Consider the following 20,045-nt stretch of genomic DNA (forward strand, 5'->3'; position numbering starts at 1 on the left):
TAGTTGGATATTGCTGATAGTTGTCATTAGATAATTTTCCCAGATTTGTGGGATTTCGTTTCAAACTAACAGATACTTTTTTTTCTTTCAGTTATTGGTGACATGCTGAAAAGAGGTCTTTCAGGTGGAGAGAAAAAACGAGCCAATATTGCTTGCGAATTACTTCAGAATCCATCTCTTATGTTGCTTGATGTAAGTACATATATTTTCGGTAAAAAATAAACCTGTACACTAGAAATATTTGCAACTTATTAAAGAGTACCTTTGCTTTTGTTAGATCTAGAATTCCTTCTTAATTTATGAGAAGCAAATGTAATCTGAGTAAAAAATACAAACAGGCTCTTCAAGTACGCTTTGAAAACATGGAAATGAATAACCAAGAAGCACTTGTATAGTAGTTTTTGTTGAATTTTTGCAGTTTAAGTATTTTTCTTTCTTTGAGTTTCGAGGAATTAGCAGTTTAACGTTTAACTGCATCTAAAATATTGCATACATAAAGTATTTATTCTTTACTGGTAAAATACTGCTAAAGTAACATTTAGTTGTCTCTGCAGCAAACAGTTTTTGCAAGCATAGTTTTCTTTTTAAATTTTCATTCACAAAAAAAAGTTGTAAAAATTAGTTTATTGATTTATTTGAGTAATAAAATATAAGTGTACTTGTTTCATATTTAACAAAATAAAACCAAATAAATATTTATTTTGGAATGATTTTTGAATACTTTCAGGAGCCAACTTCTGGACTAGACTCCTGCACTGCCCATTCTCTCATGGTCTCTTTAAAGAGACTGGCTGCTGAAAACAAATCATTGGTTGTTACTGTCCACCAGCCATCTAGTCAAATATTCTATATGTTTGACAAACTGTTGCTGCTTTGCAATGGACAGGTAAGTATTCTACTACTAACAAATAATCTATGTTTGAAATAGTTGTTGCATTTTCTTGTTTTAACTATTAAGCAGTATTTTTTGAACTCGAAAGCTTTTTCTTAGCAGTAAAATTTTTTAAGTCGTTTTTGGAAAGAGAAAAACAAATTTAAATTATTGCTGATACAAAACTATGCATTTTTTCTTTCGGTTTATTCAAGAAGTCTCACAAATGTTGTTTCAAGCTAATTTTAAATCACATTTTTTTGTTAAGATAGATATTTATGATTGACAGACCTTGGAAATAATTTTCAATTATAAAACATGTCGTCGTCTCAGAGCAACAATAAGATAACTAATCCCTGAAATAACACTAAGATATCTTACTGTTGCTCTGAGGCGACGAAGTATTTGAATTTAAATGACGTTTTGAAATTAGAGCTACTTGCTTATTTTCATATTATTTGATCCGTAACGTCCTTTTAAAATACCAACGTAAAATATTTTCTAATAATTTATAAACATTGACAATTTCAAGTAATTGTTGGTTTTATAAATATTTAGTTGCTTCTTTGTGGGGTTTGTTTTTGTTAAGGTGAATATTTATGTTTAAAAACGTACAAACAATTTTAAATTTCAGAATATGTGTATAAAAATCGGTATTTAACACTATAACTTTGAACAGCTAATTAAAAAAAAAATGATCTGTAATGTCATTGCTAAAATAGTCATTTAAATGTTTTTTAAAATCACTTCTTGATCACGTGTGTAAATTACTAGGAAATTAATTTCGCGTTAAATTTTTATTTTACGTTCTTTTAAAAATGCTATCAAACACTTATTGCAACTTTTAGATACATTAATCTGTCACGTTATGAAATACAGATCAGAGATTTTTTTCCTAATGGCATTGTATGCGCTTTTAGTGAAAATGATTCATACATCCCAAGATGTTTTATTTCCGTGATTAAAATTGTGTTTTCTTTTTTAGGTGGCCTATTTTGGTGATGCCAGGAAAGTTGTAGATTTTTTCAGCAACTTAGGAATGCAAATTTCTGCACATTACAACCCAGCAGATTTTATAAGTATGTTTTTAATTAAAACATAATACAATGCTAATTAATTTTTATATAATTATACCTAATGATTGAAAAAACTTCCTTTCATTTTCAATGAGCCTTCGTCTAAGCATTATACTTAAAATAATTTCTCTAATTTAAAACGCTTGGTTTAAATATATTTGTTAATATTTTGAAGTAGATAACATATTGCAGAATAAAACTCAAAGGCATAATTATTGTTTCTCTTCGTTCGTAGTGGAACAGGTGAAAAAGAGCACAGATGTTCAAGAAAAAATTATTGCAGCAGCTGTTGAACAGAGGTTAGTATTTTGTTCAACGTTGATCGTCTTTTTAGAAAAGCCGTTTTTTTTTTGGAAAAAAAGGTTACCCATAATAAAAAGAAATTTATTAAGTTTTTTCCATCATATTTATGTAAATATTTTTAGTTATGTATATATAACTTTTCTATTACATTATTTAAACTATAATTTTTTAAATATGTATTACATAAATAAATATAAATTTATGTAAATATTTTATTTATGTGCATACATTTTTTTTCTTATTGAAAACTATTTTCTTCTGTATATACCAAAACTGAATGTGGACTGTTTGTAAATTTACACATATGTCATCCCATAATTTAACATTGTTGAATATGCACAAAGGGATGGCGTATTTAACTGTACAAAAAAAAAAAAAAAAAAAAAAAAGATGGAAAGAAATATTCTGGATCAGATCATTAAATTTAATATTGAATACAGAAAACCCAGAATGCAGTTAACGTGGGTTTCAACCATTTCTATATTCATATAATGGAGACATGGAATTTATAGGCTAGATAAATTGCAGGACTTTCAAATGTGTAATTACATGTTATATGCAGAGCTTATAAAATATTACTCTGGCGGCAGTATATAAATTGATGAAACGGTTTTTAGTTAATGCAATGAACTCTACTCGTTTTAGTCTTTTACCTTTTAACTTTTTTGTCAAAAATCTTTTTCAATTGTTTAACATTTCTTATTTTTTTTTTTTAAATACAGTGAAACCTGTGTAAGTTGATCACTCGCGGTGCACTACTTAAGTGGTCAACTTAAACAGACAGTCAACTTACAGAGGTTGATTTATATGATAAGGGCTAATTCCGTGCCTGAAAAAAAGCGGCCAATTTAGACAGGTGGTCAACTTACAAGGATTTTCAACTTCACAGGTTTTATTGTATTTGAAATAGGAATAATATACAAATTATCATTTACTTGAAACATGAAAAATTATCTTAAAGTCAATTATTTAAATCTAAAACGTAACGAAAATATCAATATTTATTGCTGGAAAATAGTGTCTCACAATTAGTAAAACTTTTTCAGGAAAGATCCTGACTACCCAAAAGAGCTTCAGGAAGATTTTTACTGCCCGTCTGTTGTGATTGAGTCTTCTCCTCCCTATGATGGCAATGGGAAATCTGTAGAATGCATTCACTGCCATAGGCAAATGTGGCAACGATTGAATCACGGGTAAAATATTTTTTTAACATCTTATTTACTTTTTTTTAAAAAAACTGTACATTAATAGGTTTTAAACTGTGGCTACATAACGGATAGGATTAGCAACATACCTTAAAGCCCCAGAAACTTACTTTTATTTAATTGTGTTTAGTACTGGGTTGTTTCTTAAAAGTCTTGTTTTACATTCTAGTCTTTGATTCTTTGACTGGAATGTTTTACTTGGAGATAATAAACTGAAGTCTAAAAACAAGGAAAGAAAAGAAATTCTAACATTTTTTCTCTCAAAAAATCAAATTAGTACATAAACAAACAATGCAAATAAATAAATTCAGAATTAAAAAAAAAAAAAAGTAAACTTTTATTTCATTTGCAGTTTCTTTTAAATATTTGTATTTTTCCTCAATGCACTAAACTGTTTCTTTATTATTTAATTACAGTGTTTGAAAAATAAAACTTTAGAATTTATTTATATGCTTTCAGGTGTGTTGCATATAAATCTTACATTTATCTATTTTGTTAATCCTTTTCTTTTCTTTTCTTTTTTTTTGCAAGTAAATAGCACTTTGTGTATTTATTTCTTTAAATTTAGACTTACTTCTTTATAAGAAACATACAGACGCATGTATAAAGCGATATTTTTAAGCATCTAAAAGTATATTTAAAAGCAAAGCGTGCAAAATTGTAAATACACCTCAAAAATTCAGTCAGGCATGTTTTTTCCTTTATGTAACAATAAAAAAATAAAATAAAATAAAATTAAAAAAAAAAAAAAAAAACAGCTTAGGAGATAAATAAAATTTAAAAATTCTTATTGCAGAGAGTTTTTTTTTATATATAATTCAAATGGTTAAATTTAAAGTAGTTTGGGCATTTTTGATCTTAGCCTTGTTGTAAGTGTATTTATGTACAAGATTATTGTGAGATACTTTAGATTCACATATCTAATAATTTACACACCATGATAAATTAAGAAATATTTTGAGTGTATTTTAAGGTTCTGAATATGTAATTCTGATGTTTCAGAACTGAAGAAAGTTGTCAACCATGTACTCATTCCCTGATGTGGAATATGTCGCAAGAATCAATGGACCATACACAACCTGTTGAACTAAGGGTTATGATAGACCCTGACAAGAAACTTCCTACAGTTTACAGCAAAGTCGGTATGTAAAAGTCTTCAAGTTTTTTATTTTGCTTACTGATTTTGTATAGCTAAATTTTCTATGGATTTTGCTGCAAAAGGTATGTGTTTTGTTTGTTGAATAACAAAGCGAGTTTACCTTCATTTCCTTTAGTTCAATTATTACTTAATTTTCACTGTGAAATTTTTTTTTTTTTTTTTGTTCTTATGTGCACCTTTCGAGTAAAAAACTGATCTTATTCCATGTAATTGAAAGATTATTTACTAGTACATAAAGTAAAAACAGCTTAATGCATGATACAGAAATTTTCCTATTACTATATAAATTAATTATGTATTTAACGCGAGTTAAAAATTAACGATGTTAGAATTAGAAATTTTCTGCCTCATATCCGTCAGTTTATTTCTGTTCATTTAAATTGTCAATTTCAAAAATCTTTAAAACATTTTGACTTTTCGAAACTTAAACGAATTCAAGCTATTTGTAATTTAAACTATTTTGCATGTGCATGTTTTTTAGTATAGTGAATAAAAATTAATACAGTGGCTTTCATTTGGATTCAAAACAAAACTGAACAGTTTTTGGATGTGAACTAATAATTAAATATCCTAGATGTATAAAATCTTTTTAGACTAATATAAGGTGAATTAAGACACTTTTAACTTTTGTACTTCGTTCATACCAAAATTCTTTCAGTAGTTACATAAAATAAAATTATTCTCTAATCTAATTTTTTTTTCAATATCTTTAATTTCTTATGTGTGTTTTTACTTTGCTTTTTGCTTTAGTGTGTTTTGTGCTACTGCCTGTAGTGTTTTAGAAATCATGCAGCTGAGAGTAGATATACCTTGTCAAATTCTGTGCTTTTTTGTTTACATCATAATTTAGTGTCAAATATTTTAATTATCTTCATATAGTGTAATTTTTTAAGCACAGTGTAATGATGCTTAAACTTTTAATGCAAAATTGAGGAGAGTAATTGGAGATTTAATCTAAACAGTTTTTAGATAATACATCGCAAATGGTTTTGTAGGAGTTTTGTTTTTATATATAGTTTTTAATGTAATTAATATTTAGAGATTTGTCGTAAAGCATTTATTAAACTTAAAATCATAAAGGGATTTCAAATACTTTCCGTTTAATTTAAATTTCTTAAATTAATAATCTTGGGATGCTTAAATAATTTTAAAACAAATTGGTATCTAACTATAATAACTGCAAACTTACGGTTCGCTCAATGAAGTGTTTTAAAAAAGTCTGTTTTCAGATAATTCCTATTTCAGATAGTAATTCAAGAAATAAATAAATAAATAAGTAAACACAAAGAAAAAAAAAAGAATAATCACTCTCATAAAAACAAACATGGTAATTTTGAATGCAAACATAAATAAAGAAAAACACCAATCCAATTGTCAGCAAGATTAATTAAAAAACAAGTGAAGCAAAAATATTATTTATGCGTGGTGCAAAAATTTTTTTCTTCCTGAAATGGCATTGGAGAAGTTAAAAGTTTGTATTAAAAATATAATAAATGAAACTGGGCTACAAAAATGTTTTTAACGTTCTCAGCTGCATGGTTCAGTTCCTTGTTGCTTGTGTTTTGCTTTGGCATGTGCTTATTTTTTGTTATTTTTATTTTACCAGCAGATATTCTTTTTTAATAAATGACAATATGTCAGCACCGTGCTTTTGATGGTACTGGTGAAAGAGCTGCATCGTATGAGATGGTGAATCTTTTGCTACCTTACTAAGAAAGGATTCAGAAAACCCTGTGTTTGCACACTCTCATCTTTATTAATTTTCCTTAATTTTTGTAAAATCCTACACCTAGTGGTATATGTATATTGATTTATGTTTAATTTAAAATTTAATATATAAATTAAATTATAATTTATAAATTAATAATATTAATAATGTATTCTGCTTGACAAAAGTATGACATCTTTCACGAAAAAACCTTGTCAAAATAACGAATGCAGTATTAGTTGAGATCAAAGAAAGATTTTATTTTACAGGTTATTTGAGTTACGAAGCTCCTTTTTTAACTCAGTAGATTTGTTTTGCTTAAAATTATAAGTCAGACAAAATAATACTGTTTTAAGAACTGTTATTATAATCATAAAAAATAGAGAATAATAAATTTTGTATTGCTAGTTTTTTAACTAAAACTAAAAAAAAAAAAAATGATACACACACACAGCAGACTTTTTTTTTTATCTTTGTTAAAGATAATGTACAATTCAACTCAAATGTTTGTACACAAGGAGTTTTTTTAAACACACCAATTTTTTTTATACTTGTTCATCATGACTTGTTCTAAGCTTGGTCATTTATTATAAATCAATTGCTTGTTGTTAGGATTTTCCAATTAAGTTTCGTTACCTTTTGAATTAAGTACTGCAACACATTTTATTTGTACACTAAGTCTTAAGATCATTTTTGTCGTTGAATGAAGTAAGTACCCACAATTATTACTACTTAAAACATTTTTAATTTATTTTTTTGATATTTTTTTTTGAAATCTACTTAATATTTTACTGTAATTTTGAAGCATAGTAATAGAATATTTCAATTCACTACTTCATAACTAGATTTATGTTTTTGTTCAAAAAACTGTACAGTTTTGTGTTTGAAGAGCTGTTGTTTAATGTCAGCGAAATATTCTAGTATTAGTGTACGTAAATAATAAATTTTACGTTTTTCTTCTAAAAAAACCTAAGTATCACACTTTGCCCTTGATATTTAGATGACAATAAAACAGAAAAATGATTCTACTGTAATACACAAGTGCAGTCTCAAAACAATTTGATGAATTGATTATGTAAAATATTTTTTACATTTTTGCGAGATAAACTTAGGGAAATTTTTATACATATTTCAAATAATATTTTTCTTAAGTATAAGTAGATCTTGTGAAACTAATTTCTGCAACAGTATCACTAAACATAAGTAGTAGACGTCGGATAATTTCTTAAAACATTCGGAAATTCAAAAGTTCTAATGGAAAGGTAAAAAACCGATGATGTTCCAGATATTTAAAACAGAAGATATATATCTACGTTCTACATAAAACAAAGTTACTCCACGGAACTTTTTTGTTTTCGAAAATTGAAATTAATAGCTTGATTATATCGCAATTCGTATTACTATGCTGTGAATCTGAAACTAAATTTTCGTAAATCGTAGTTCATGGAGAATCCAATATAGCATTTGCATTAGCATCGTACTCGTCTTCAAAGTCTATGCTTATCAGAGAAATTAGGCTGGAGGGGGGGGGGGGAGGAACTTCCGTAAAATGCGATACGATAAAGATTTAATGTTTCCCACCTTTTTGCTTGGCGGGTCGACTTTTACCCAATATGCCCTATGTCTACACGAACAAGTTCTAAAAAGATAATTTCATTAAAAAACGATTAAGCTGGTTTTTTGTTGAGATGAAACGAATTTGTTGTCATGTATATTTTAGGGATGCTTGTACGTGCTCATATTATTAGCATGATGCATTGAGAAGATCTCATGTGCAAAGCAATGCATATATTTAGGACAAAGAGTTAAAATATAATTCAAAGATGCACGAATAAATTAATTTTTTTTCTGGAGTTAACTTCTCTAAATGTGGATTTTTAAAATTTTACACATTATCTGCATGTGAAGAATGTATTGAAAAATGATGGTTAATGCTCAATGAACGCATTCATTATTGAAAGTAACTCCGCGTTCGTAAAACTTTTTTTAAATACTTACATGTAGCTAGCTACACATGCATAATGAGTTGAAATACATTCGTTATCATTATATATTGTGATTAAATAATTTAAGCCAATATGATGAAATATTAAATTTTTCAACTTCATTACTTCTACATTTTCGAAATTGGAAAAAAAAAGGACTTTTTGCACTGGATTTAATTTTTACGCATCACACTGGTGAACGTTTATTACGCAGAGCATAACTTTATTACAAACATATTTTTTATACCATTTTAAAACTCAGCTCCCTTTTGTGTTGCGTAGTCAAACTTTGTAATATATACATATCACAAATACCTACATTTTACTTTTTTATAACACGAATTTTTCTGCGTTTTAAGGTAGTGAACCTTTAGAGAACGAATATTGTATTACTTAGCATGTGGAATGGAATCCTATTTCTGCGCATGTAAAATTAATCAATTCATCAATTTATAATAATGTTTAAACTGCACAAAATATTTACTCTTCATATAACGTAAAAAATATTAAAATTTAAGAAAAGGTATTGTTAAATTGTTTATGAAAACGCACAGAAAAACTTGCATTGTTTCTTATGAGAAAAACTAGATCTCGTTTTTTGAACTAAAAAAACTAGATCTTGATTTTCATTTCCTTATCATTTCTTGTAAACGAACGTTAATACAAAATGTTTTATAAAAGTACTGTTTTCTCAGAATCGAGAGATGATGATGACTCTGGCCGATCCTCCTGGTCAGAAGCAGCTAGTTCCACATTCAGCAGTGAGGTTGACTTAAAAGAAGAACACAAATGGCCTACCTCCTTTTGGACACAGTTGAAGGTTCTCACACAGCGAAACTTCATGGAAGCGAGGTCGAGGATGTTGTCTAAGTTGAATTGGGTTCAGACGATTGGACTCGGAATTGTTTGTGGTCTAATATGGTTCCAAATACCAAGGACTGAATCTTCAATTGCCGATATTAGAGGCTGGGTAAGCAGCTGTTTTAAATTTCAATAAGTTTTGATACTCTACTGCGAGTTATTTTTCTTTTTTCGTTTCCCGATCCGACTTTGAAAAATGAAAAAAATAAATTAGTCTTCATATTTTAAAAGAAAAGTTTTGTAATGTGATCGATAAATCTGAACACTGATTGGTGTCTCTAAATATTATTAGGTTATTGAATGAATTCATAGAAACATAATATTTCATAAACAAACCGTGAAAGAACAGAATTTGAAAACGAAAAAAACTTATCATTTTACTTTTCATAAGTTCATTTTATTGTCTCTAATTATCTTGAAATAGTGCTGAGTAAGTGCAAATAGTCCTCTAAAGCAATTAACTTTGTTTTGAGTGTATTCATACAAATCTGTTTGAAAGTTGCTGGTAGTATTGTTAGTTTATTGCCTCCCTAATCATATTATTTAATTGCTTATTTCAGATGTTTTTTGGTACTACATATTGGATGCTTTTTGCTCTCTTCGGATCTTTAATATCTTGTAAGTATTTTCTTTTTTCTTAGTCTTTTTTTTTTTTTTTTGTTTTAAACTAAAAATTGGTCTGCTATGTGAAAACTTTATAACTACTGTAAAAACCTCAAGAAAATTAGTAATCATTTCATTAAAACGAAATGTATTCGTGCATAATTTGGTGATGACATGTGGAACAAATTATATCAAAAAGTGTATCACGTAATAAAGGTTTTCATCAAATATCTCCTTCTAAAAATTGATTTTATTGAAAATTTCGTTTAACTCTAAGCTATGAAATTATATAAATAATAATTTTCCAACCATATTTTCATTTCCTTTTGAATAATTAGTCTCTTAGTTTATGTTCTAAGAGAAAAGTTTAATTTTTAATCCAAAAAACATTTTATCTAACGTTCCAAAAGCAATTAATCTAATTAGAATTGAATTTGGTGTCTTGTCTTAATTTAAATGTCTAAAAATGTTAACCTTTTCTTCTAGTTCCTCCTGAACGAGAAGTCATCAACAAAGAAAGAGCATCTGGAGCTTACAGGTTATCCGCCTATTACCTCGCAAAAATGATAGGGGAACTGCCACTAGTAATCACACTGCCAACAGCCTTTCACTTAATCTCATACCCCATGATGGGGTGCCATTCCATCCAAACATTCTGTAGTCTTTGGGGATTTTTACTATTAAGCACAGTTGTGGCTCAGGTAAGAAGAAATATGTTTAAATATATTTCACACATCAATTTTAATCTTATATTGAGAAAAATCATTACAATGTAAGCAATTCAGTTCAAATTTCTAACATGATCTGAATTAAATTTATTAAATCTTGACTAACCTAAAACACTATTCAATCAATTGCTCTAGGTACTCATTTTTTTTTTAAATATTTTTTTCTTTGTATGGAGAAAAATTAAATATTTTAGAATTACTTAACAACCATATGGAAATTTTTTGTTTGTTCGATTATATTCAAATAGAAGTATTCAGCTTAAATGTGGTAGCTCGAACAGTGCTTTTTTCTCCTTGATGCTAAAGTGATTGTCAGAGGTTATGTATTAACTGATAATAAAATTTACTGATTTTAACTATTAAATAAAACCTACATCTCTTCAAAATTTCTGTTTCATATTTAATGTAAGAATTTTAATCCGAGACTATTGTTAAATATTCCATGTACATTTTCCTCTTTTTTGGTTTCTTAATTTAAATTTCAAAAAATATCTTCAATAAGATTTTACCTTCCTTTCTAGATTGTAAGTTTTTTCAAACCAAAATTAATCAAAGATATTTTACTTACCTCGAAATGCAAAACAAGAAAAAAATATTTCAAACTACAAGAGATGATTAAGTTACATTATAAAATTATTCTTAATTGAGTAATTAAAAATAATGCTATCAATATTATAATTTTTAAAAAATATATAATTGTACAATATGAAAAATAAATAACGATTACATTAGTTCTGCATTTCATTTCTTTTGAAGTGTATTACATTTGATTATACTCAATAAAATCATTGTAATACAGCGCTCTCCAAAACGCATTTGTATAATAGCATTTCTATTTTTTAGAGTGTTGGACTTTTTGTTGGTGCTTCATGCATTGATCTTCAAGTATCAGTGACAGTTTCTGCACTCTACTCTCTGTCAACCATGTTATTTGGAGGCTATTATGCTTCTTCACTGCCATCTTGGTTACAGTGGCTGCAGTATTTTTCTATGGTCCATTATGCTTACCAAAATATGCAGATGATAGAATTTGGTGGAGGACCTCCTATAAGGTAATTTTTTAAATAGGTTTTTGCTTTCTTTGCTTACAACTATACAATGAACACAGTGTGTAATACTAAAATAGTAGACTAGTTTATCTGTTTGATGTTGTTAATTTAATAATAGAAAGATTATTTAACAAAACTATTAGTTTTATTGTGAAAAATCTAGAGTGATCTCTTTAAAAGATTGAAAAAAATAATTACATATTTAAAAATTTAAAAACAAATATGTTTCAAGAATATATATATATATTTCTTTTTAAGCCTTGCCCGTTTCCTTATGAGCGATTCTATTTTAATACATTTATTATAGCAATTTCAAGATAATATGTGTATCAATTGTTGCCCAAAACAGTCCCAACAAAAACTCCAAAATATGTTTAATTTCAGTATCATTTCATGAACTTTATAAAGAACATAGACTATACTTCTACAAAATGGAGTTCTATTTCTAAATCTTCCAGAAGCATTATTCAAGTAATATCTTTTGTTTCAGTAACGAACATATCTTCCAAAATGCGTCCGTTACTGAGAAGAAACAAATATTTAAATATTGTTTAGAGAAATCTTCAAAATTAAATTGCATTACATAGAAGTAGAATCTATATTTTTCATAAAGATCATGCAAGGAAACTAGAATATAACATATTTGGAGTGTTTGTTTGGACTGTTTTGGGTAACAATTGATGCGTCTACTATCGTGTGAATTCGCCGTTCAATAACTCTACTGCTGTTTGACCGCGGATTGTATGTAATTTGGCAATCTGCCAAGTAAAGACGATCCCATCTGAATTAATCTAGCAGGGGAGATGGGAAACTGACGATTGGATTTTGATGCACGCTTTTCATAATGTAAGAGTGCCTTATTCATTTATTGCATTCTCTAAAATAAAATAAGGGAAAACAAAAATAGTTACCATGGAAACAACAAAAAGAAAAGAAAATATTTTCATTTCGTTCAGGAACGTAAAAGCAAAATGGTAAGCTCAAAACTTTGTTGTGAAGAAATAAATTAATTAATTTTTGCCGTGAAAGTATAGATCGAATATACTTTAGATTTATAAAATGTTGCTGTGAGCAAATTTTCATTTTTACAAAACAAAGGCTAAATAATAGAGAGGCAAAAGTGCACATCTGTAGCAAATCACCCCTATAAACTAATAGATACGTCCATTTCCGCCTATAAAACGGATATCAGCCTTTCCATGTAATCGATGGTCAAACAGTATGTCCCCGTTTTAGCTTTCTAAAAAGCAATAAATATTTTTAGTTGCTGGAAGGTTTATATGCATTTTATTGAACTAATTGGTAGTTAATTTTACTTCAAGTTAAATAATTAATTTCATTAATTATTTTTAAGTCAAAAAATAGGCCGTTTATTATTTATTTTTCTTTTTTAGAACAGGTTTAAAGGCAAATTGTCTTAAAAATGTTACTTTTATTATTGGAGAACACGTGTTGACTTCTCTTGATTGACTTCGATTCAAGAGAAATTACAATAGGTTTAAGTTCAACAAAATGCTAATTAGGTTAAGAAGGAAGAGAAGTTAATATTATTACTACTTACAAATAAATAAATGCATTTGCTAGATAGGCAATCTATTGCGTGATAATTAAAATGTTTCAAACATTTGAATGAAGATGAAGTTTAGGTTCCAATATAAAAATAGGCAAATAGAAAAATTTAGCAGTATCTAATCGTATCTTATCTGTTATTACATGCATTATTGGTGTATTACTTTAAAACTAGCTGCATTGTAAATTCAATCCAGATTATTTACGAAACTCTTTTTTATTTCAGATGTGCCGAAGCAAATTCCTTATTCGAAGTCTGTCGGAAAAGCAACAGCACATCCTTCATTCCTATTGACCATATCATCCACCAGCAGGGGCAGGCGTTACCTATGTGGGCCAACACCGTAATCCTATTAATATTCCTCGTAGTCTTCAGATTCCTGGGCTACGCAGTTCTACGATACGTTCGGAAACCTAAATAGGAGCGCCAAAATGGCCATTTTGTTTTCCAACCACCGATAGCATTTACTGAAATTTCCTTCAGTGCATACGCTTCAGTCAAGAACTCAATAAGGACTCGAAAACAGCATGAAAGCTGAACGCAAAGAGATATCTATATTCCTCGATCCATATTATCAGTTTGAAATCATGCTCTCTGCCTCAGGCCACCAGGTTCGAGCGGATAAGGAAGTGTATATTTTGCCATGACAGTCCACATCATCAGCGATGCTGATCCAGATGGATAGAGTTCATAAAATTTTAACGATTATTTTATAAGTATTGTGATTTATTTCATTGTACAATACATGAACAAAAATGTGAAATATTATCGGGAAAAAAATACGTGTGCCAAATGAATGATTCAGTTAATTTTCATCCAGGCCCAAGACTGATGAATGTGTTTGTGCAGTGTCATTTTATGTGATATAAAGAACAAAACTGATGAATGGTATGTTTAAATACCATAAGACTTTATAGATATGTATTTTCACAGAAAACTTTTCGCGTTAGGGTTGAAAAGTTGTGACTAAAGACTTGACATGGAGAAGAAATATCCTATTTTAGAATATATTCTTGCAAACCAGACATCTCTCACAGAAGAAATTGCACAAGTATGGCGCTAGCTGCAGCATCACTTATGTCATTCATTATGTTATCATCAAATTATTTACTCTCATCCAGCATCATTCTTTCATCATCTAAAACATCAATGCTAATATTTCGTTACTCATAACAATAGTTTTTTTTTTTTTTTTTTTTTTGAAGTATGGATTTGATTGAGGTAAAAATATGCAGCAAATGTAGTTTAATTTTTTGATAGATATTGAGCAAATTTTTGAATTTGTAAGGACGTTTTTTATTATGTAATGTTTTGTTTTATTCTGAGCAATAACAATTTTTATATCAAAAAAGCCAAACCCTATAATTGAAACAAATTTTCTGTCAAACATTGCTTATTGATATTCTGAGTGAACATATTCATATTCAACACAGTTATATATCTATGTTATCTACGACCCATCTTACGTATTACTAAATTAAAACTACATTTTAATTTAAATTGCATTCATCAAAATGTATTCATGTAATTTGTACCTCAGAAAATTAAAAAACCCAGAATTGTTAATATTTTGCTACGTCACTGTTTGCTTGTTAAATCAGAAAGTTTTACTAAGAGCATGATTTGAAAAAAATAATTAAAAGTACATTTTACTTGTTTGTAGTTTGATTTCGAGAAATTGCGATGTAATTTTTTGATTATGTGTAAAAAGCTCGTTTTTTATTTTCTGTGCTTTAGATTTAAATATAAATCGTTAATTTATATACAATTGAAATTTAAATCTGTATTTCCATCTTGTCCATGCTTTCAATTTTTTGTTTCAATGTTTTCATCACATATTTTTTATTATCATATGGATTAAAAATGAGAGAGAGGAAAAAAAAGGCTGATAAGTAGTTTTTCTTCAAAATTTGAGGTTGACCTTTTGACTTCATCAGAAAAAAAAGCTGTTAATGCCACTAAAGCGATCTTTTTAATGTTGTAACAATCATTGTGATTAGTATGCATGTGTACGTTTATAGTATATTTATATGTGTTTCGTCCATTAAAGTTCCAGAGAGCAAGTGCCTATGTAATGGTGGTGATTTATTTATGTGACAGCTGTGCTAATGGAGCGGCATAGTTTTGATTTGGTGTATGTGCACTGGCTGCCGTGCGATATGGTTATGTAATAACCAGATCTTTTAAGATAGTTTCTTTTCGTCTTTTAATAAATTATTACGTGAAATTATTTGCATTTAAAAAAGTAAGCAATTAAATTATTATTACTTTTTTCTCGACTGTTCAATTATTTTTGTTGAAAAGATATTCAGTGTTTTTTTTACTTCTTTCTATCTCAGTGATTCCCAACCTGGGGGCGATTTGGCTCATCTAGGGGGTGATAAATTTTTGTGGGGCGATTTGGGGGCAATGAATGTTTAAAAGAGAAAATATTAACAATTAAAAGGCCAGAAATTACAGAGATTGAAAACAAATATACCAAACCAATTGTTCAGAGTTCAGACAAGGAATATCATGTTAAAAAAAAAAAAAAACAAATTAAAAAAACAGCAGCTTCTTCCTCTCACATCAGTTGAGCATTAATGAAGTATGTCATCATTCATCGCCAAATTATGCATTCTATGATTTTATTTATTTATTAATTTATGTATTCTTAATTTAACTGTCAGTGTTTTTATTCTCTCAGATTACAATTTCAAAAAGAAAGAACTTCATAAAAAAAGTACTTCTGTTTTAAGAGGAAATGTTTCTGTTTTAAAGGGAAATATTTCTGTTTTAAAAAGACGAAAGGGGGTGGGGGATATAGGTGTCAGTCAACGTTTAGAGAGAGCCATGAGCTCAAAAAGTTTGGGAACCATTGGTATATTTTAATTTATAACCTCTCTGATTTTTTTCAGAATGTAACTCTCTTGATTTTACGAAACTCATGCTAAATTTCAAAGCTAGCGAAAGTAGAAACAGTCTCTTTTATACTAAGTTTACGTTCCTAACAATGTGATATCACCTATTAAGGTGCTAATTGGGACTGTTTTCTATTTATTTAAATTTTTAGAAATTGATTCGATAAGAGCGTAAGTTATTTATTAATTTTATGATGTTTTGTTCCTATATGAAACAAAAAGTTGTAAGAGTTTATCACATCTTGAAATTTTTAGAAAGTTTGTATTACATAATTTATTACTATTGATGTTTTCAATAAGTTGAACTTTTACATTATTTTGTTCAGAGTAATTGCTTTCGGATGAAAAGTTATTATTTATTTTGTTGACTTTTGACTTATTGTACTAAAAGTCTGTGTTCAAAAGAATACGACACTGATTTTTAACTTTCTTTGTCCTTCAAATGCCTTTCTGGACATAGAATCATTGTCGAAGTACACAAATATTTGATCTCATTTTGGAAATTCATTGTCTGATTCACATGTTTGTTTTGATGATGAGTCTGGTGTTTGAAAAGAATTATTAGGTTTTTCAATTCCCAAAAATCTAAATTTAGCGAATTTCATAGCTAAAAAAAATAACAATGATACTTTTGAATCCTCATTTTGTTTACTTAAAATGAGACGACCTTTAATCTTAATTAAATAATCTTTTCCAACTTTAAATTAATTCAGATGTAACTTTAACACGCATGGAGGTTAATTAATGTTGAATAGTTTTGCAATATTTTCTGACTGTGTTAGTTAAAATTCATGCAGCCATAAATGAGAATTCTAATTTATAAATTTTGAGAAGCACTTATGTAATATTTGTGCAAATTGTCTGACATTTTTGATGTACTATTATTTAAAGCTTGCTAGTCAAAATTTTATATGATAATGCAATTTACAAGCTTCTCATTCCAATAACGATGATTTAAGAAAATCATTTATTTATAAATTATTTATAACGTTATAAATAAACGAAAATGAATAATTCATTGAAATGAATGAATAATTCATTGAAATGAATGAATAATTCATTAATTATTTATTTATAACGTTTGTTTACTGAAATTAACATTTACTAGAAATCGGAGCCGTTTTAAAATTTATTGCTGGAGTGCAGTCTGGTTGGAGAGAAACAGAATTGCCCAAAGTAGACAATATGAGACTTCCATGTTTTACATAACGAACCAAATTTTGGATTTGAAAATGAGAGAATTTATACAAACAATTATTTAAACTATTGCCATTAAATAAAATTATATTTTATGATAAATTTTGTATAGTTTTAAAATTTGTACAGCATAATTTAGTTCAGTTTATTATAAATAACTTATTTTAATGCACATAAGCTTTTAAAAAACTCTGATTGGAGAAATATATCAGTTAGTACACTACTATAATTTTACTAACCAATGTAACTTAATTATATTTTATGGCAAATAATCATATGTTTGTAGTTTTGTTCATTCCTCTTACTTTTCTAATGTCACATTTAATACTTATTATTCACATTTGCATAAACATTTTCTTTCTTATATTTCCTTTATATTTTCCCCCATGAAAGTGGAGAAAAATGCAGTTTTGTATGGAATGTGAGTCAAGATACAGGGACATAAGAAATTGTAATTGAAGTGTAGCCAAAAAGGATTGTGATTGAAAATGTTCCTTTGTATATTGTTTTGCTAATGTGTTGGTAGTTGGGAAGAAAGTGCACATTTTGAAGAATTGTAGAAAGATATGGCTTGAAATGTTACACTTCTATGAAAGTTAAACTAAAAATGAGCAATTGATAAAATATTCAAAATCATTTGTCCTGTTTGAAATAATTCGTGCATTTTTTAAAAATTAATTTTAACAAATATTAATGATCAAAAATTATTTTAATATTGCACAAATTATATGAGAAAATATAATTTGAACATTGATGATGCATTTATATATGCTTCAGGAAGTTGCATTTGATAACCACTACTAACTTTTAGAAATCTCATTTTTTAAAAAACCATTACGTTAACGTCCTACATTTTGGGCATTATTTGTATTTGCTCCAGATTCCTTATTATTTTTTAAGAGTACAGTGGAAGTGAAAGTCAATCATAGATGATTGTTTATGCATTTAAATAAAGAAAAATACACAGATACACCCTTTTTAATCTATTGTTGCTTGTAACTTAATACTTTTTTAATGATTAGAATTATTATTTCCTTTTCTTGTACATAAACTAAACTTATTTTATTCTTTGCATTTAATAATTAACCCTACAAATCATGTTTAGGAATGCATCATGAAAAATTAATGTTTTTTTTATAAAATCTATTTTTGAAAACTGTCAGAAAGATTTTGAATAAACAAACGACCTTTTTTCAGAATTTTAAAACCAATTTTGCTCAGCTTTTGTATAATTTTTTTGTGCTTCAAAAATTTTGGGAACATTAACTAATTCTATCAACATTCATTTTATAAAACATTTTCTTTTATTTGCTGGTACGGTTTGAGAATACATGCTAATTATCCATTGCTTAGATAACCGACTTCGTTTAGAAAAACTCTTATTTATTGAAAACTGGAATTTATTTCTAATTGAATAATTTCTTAAGTTTGATGCATATTTAATAAAATAAGCTTTAATTTTTTGCTTAAAATTTTAATTAACGGCTATATTAAAAAAAAGGACTTAAAATAAGTTTAAATAAAAAATATTTCTTATCGAGAGTGAAAATACAGAATCATAATTGAGTTTTATACATGAACTACAATTTAATAAAACAAAACAAAGAGAGAAGTTAATTAAATGAGATATATTAAATTTTAAAAATATCCTGCCTCATATTTTTTAATTCGAAATTTAAATCAAAAGTCTTTGAATTACAGCTATCTGTTAAGATTTCAATTCCCTCATGATTCACCAAAACATGTTTGTTTATATTTTGTCCACTAGATGGCATTACTGAAGTGTAAAATCTGGTTCTTTCTCGTAAGTAGTTATTTCTTGTTTTCAAAAGGGAAGTTGTGATATCAAATATGAACTGAGGTAGAATTTTGTCTGATTGTATCAGTTTCCGTATTTAATTTTTCATTCCTTGTATTGCGCACAATGAAAAACTGTGATTGACTTCAAGAATTCTCTAGCACAAATAGTGAACTGATCTTAGTTATAAGTAATTTTTGTAGTTAATTTTCTTGCATTTAAAAAAAAAAAAATTGCTTTAATGAAAAAAACTTGTTTTGCCGATTTAGAAAGTATAGTAAGCAATTATTTTTTTCATGCAATTCAAAATTAGCAACTTCCCTTTTCGAATTCTGTTTCTAAGTGAATGCATCGAATTATAAGTCATTCAAGAAAAACTTCTTCCTATTGCAATCTGACCTGTGAATCCAACCACGTTGTAATTGCCACTGCCTACATTGAGAGGGCCAGCCTAATTTATACAGTTCTATGTTTGTGTCTGTTTCATCACCAGAATTTGTTCTTTTTTATATAAGTATTAAAGTGCTCTTACATCTACGAGATATTGTTTGTTTTCACTTGATTTGTTCAGCCATTGTTCAAACATAAATTATCACAAACACACACGACATACGTGAGAATATATTCGCGTTGTAAAACATTTTGTCAAAGATATTTCAACTGAGGCAGTGAGAAACAAAAGGATGTAAGTGACAGATTTTATTTCAAATGAGGCAGTGAGAATCTGAAGGATGTAAGTGACAAATTTAAAAATTCACTCTAATTGTTCAGCTATTGTTCAAACACAAAATATCACACAAACATACACGACATACGTGAGAATATATTCGCGTTGCAAAACATTTTGTCAAAGATAATTTAAATGAGGCAGTGAGAACCGAAAGGATGTAAGTGACAAATTTAAAAATTCACTCTAATTGTTCAGCTATTGTTCAAACATAAATTTTCACACAAACATACACGACATACGTGAGAATATATTCGCGTTACAAAACATTTTGTCAAAGACAATTCAAATGAGGCAGTGAGAAG

General features: G+C 27.9%; 1 protein-coding gene across 1 annotated transcript in view; it reads left to right on the forward strand.

Moving 5' to 3' along the window:
* LOC129228220 (uncharacterized) overlaps positions 1-13,539 on the forward strand; it is a 69,601-nt gene extending 56,062 nt beyond the window's left edge. Inside the window, exons 5-15 of the mRNA XM_054862885.1 lie at positions 92-192; positions 728-886; positions 1,857-1,950; positions 2,183-2,246; positions 3,297-3,443; positions 4,458-4,597; positions 9,003-9,277; positions 9,729-9,786; positions 10,258-10,472; positions 11,343-11,551; positions 13,344-13,539. Coding sequence (XP_054718860.1) covers positions 92-192; positions 728-886; positions 1,857-1,950; positions 2,183-2,246; positions 3,297-3,443; positions 4,458-4,597; positions 9,003-9,277; positions 9,729-9,786; positions 10,258-10,472; positions 11,343-11,551; positions 13,344-13,539 — 1,658 coding nt within the window. The remainder of the gene's footprint in view (positions 1-91; positions 193-727; positions 887-1,856; positions 1,951-2,182; positions 2,247-3,296; positions 3,444-4,457; positions 4,598-9,002; positions 9,278-9,728; positions 9,787-10,257; positions 10,473-11,342; positions 11,552-13,343) is intronic.
* The last annotated feature ends 6,506 nt before the right edge of the window (positions 13,540-20,045 follow it).

Source organism: Uloborus diversus, chromosome 8 (genome assembly GCF_026930045.1).
Source record: "Uloborus diversus isolate 005 chromosome 8, Udiv.v.3.1, whole genome shotgun sequence".
Classification (NCBI taxonomy): Eukaryota; Metazoa; Arthropoda; class Arachnida; order Araneae; family Uloboridae; genus Uloborus; species Uloborus diversus.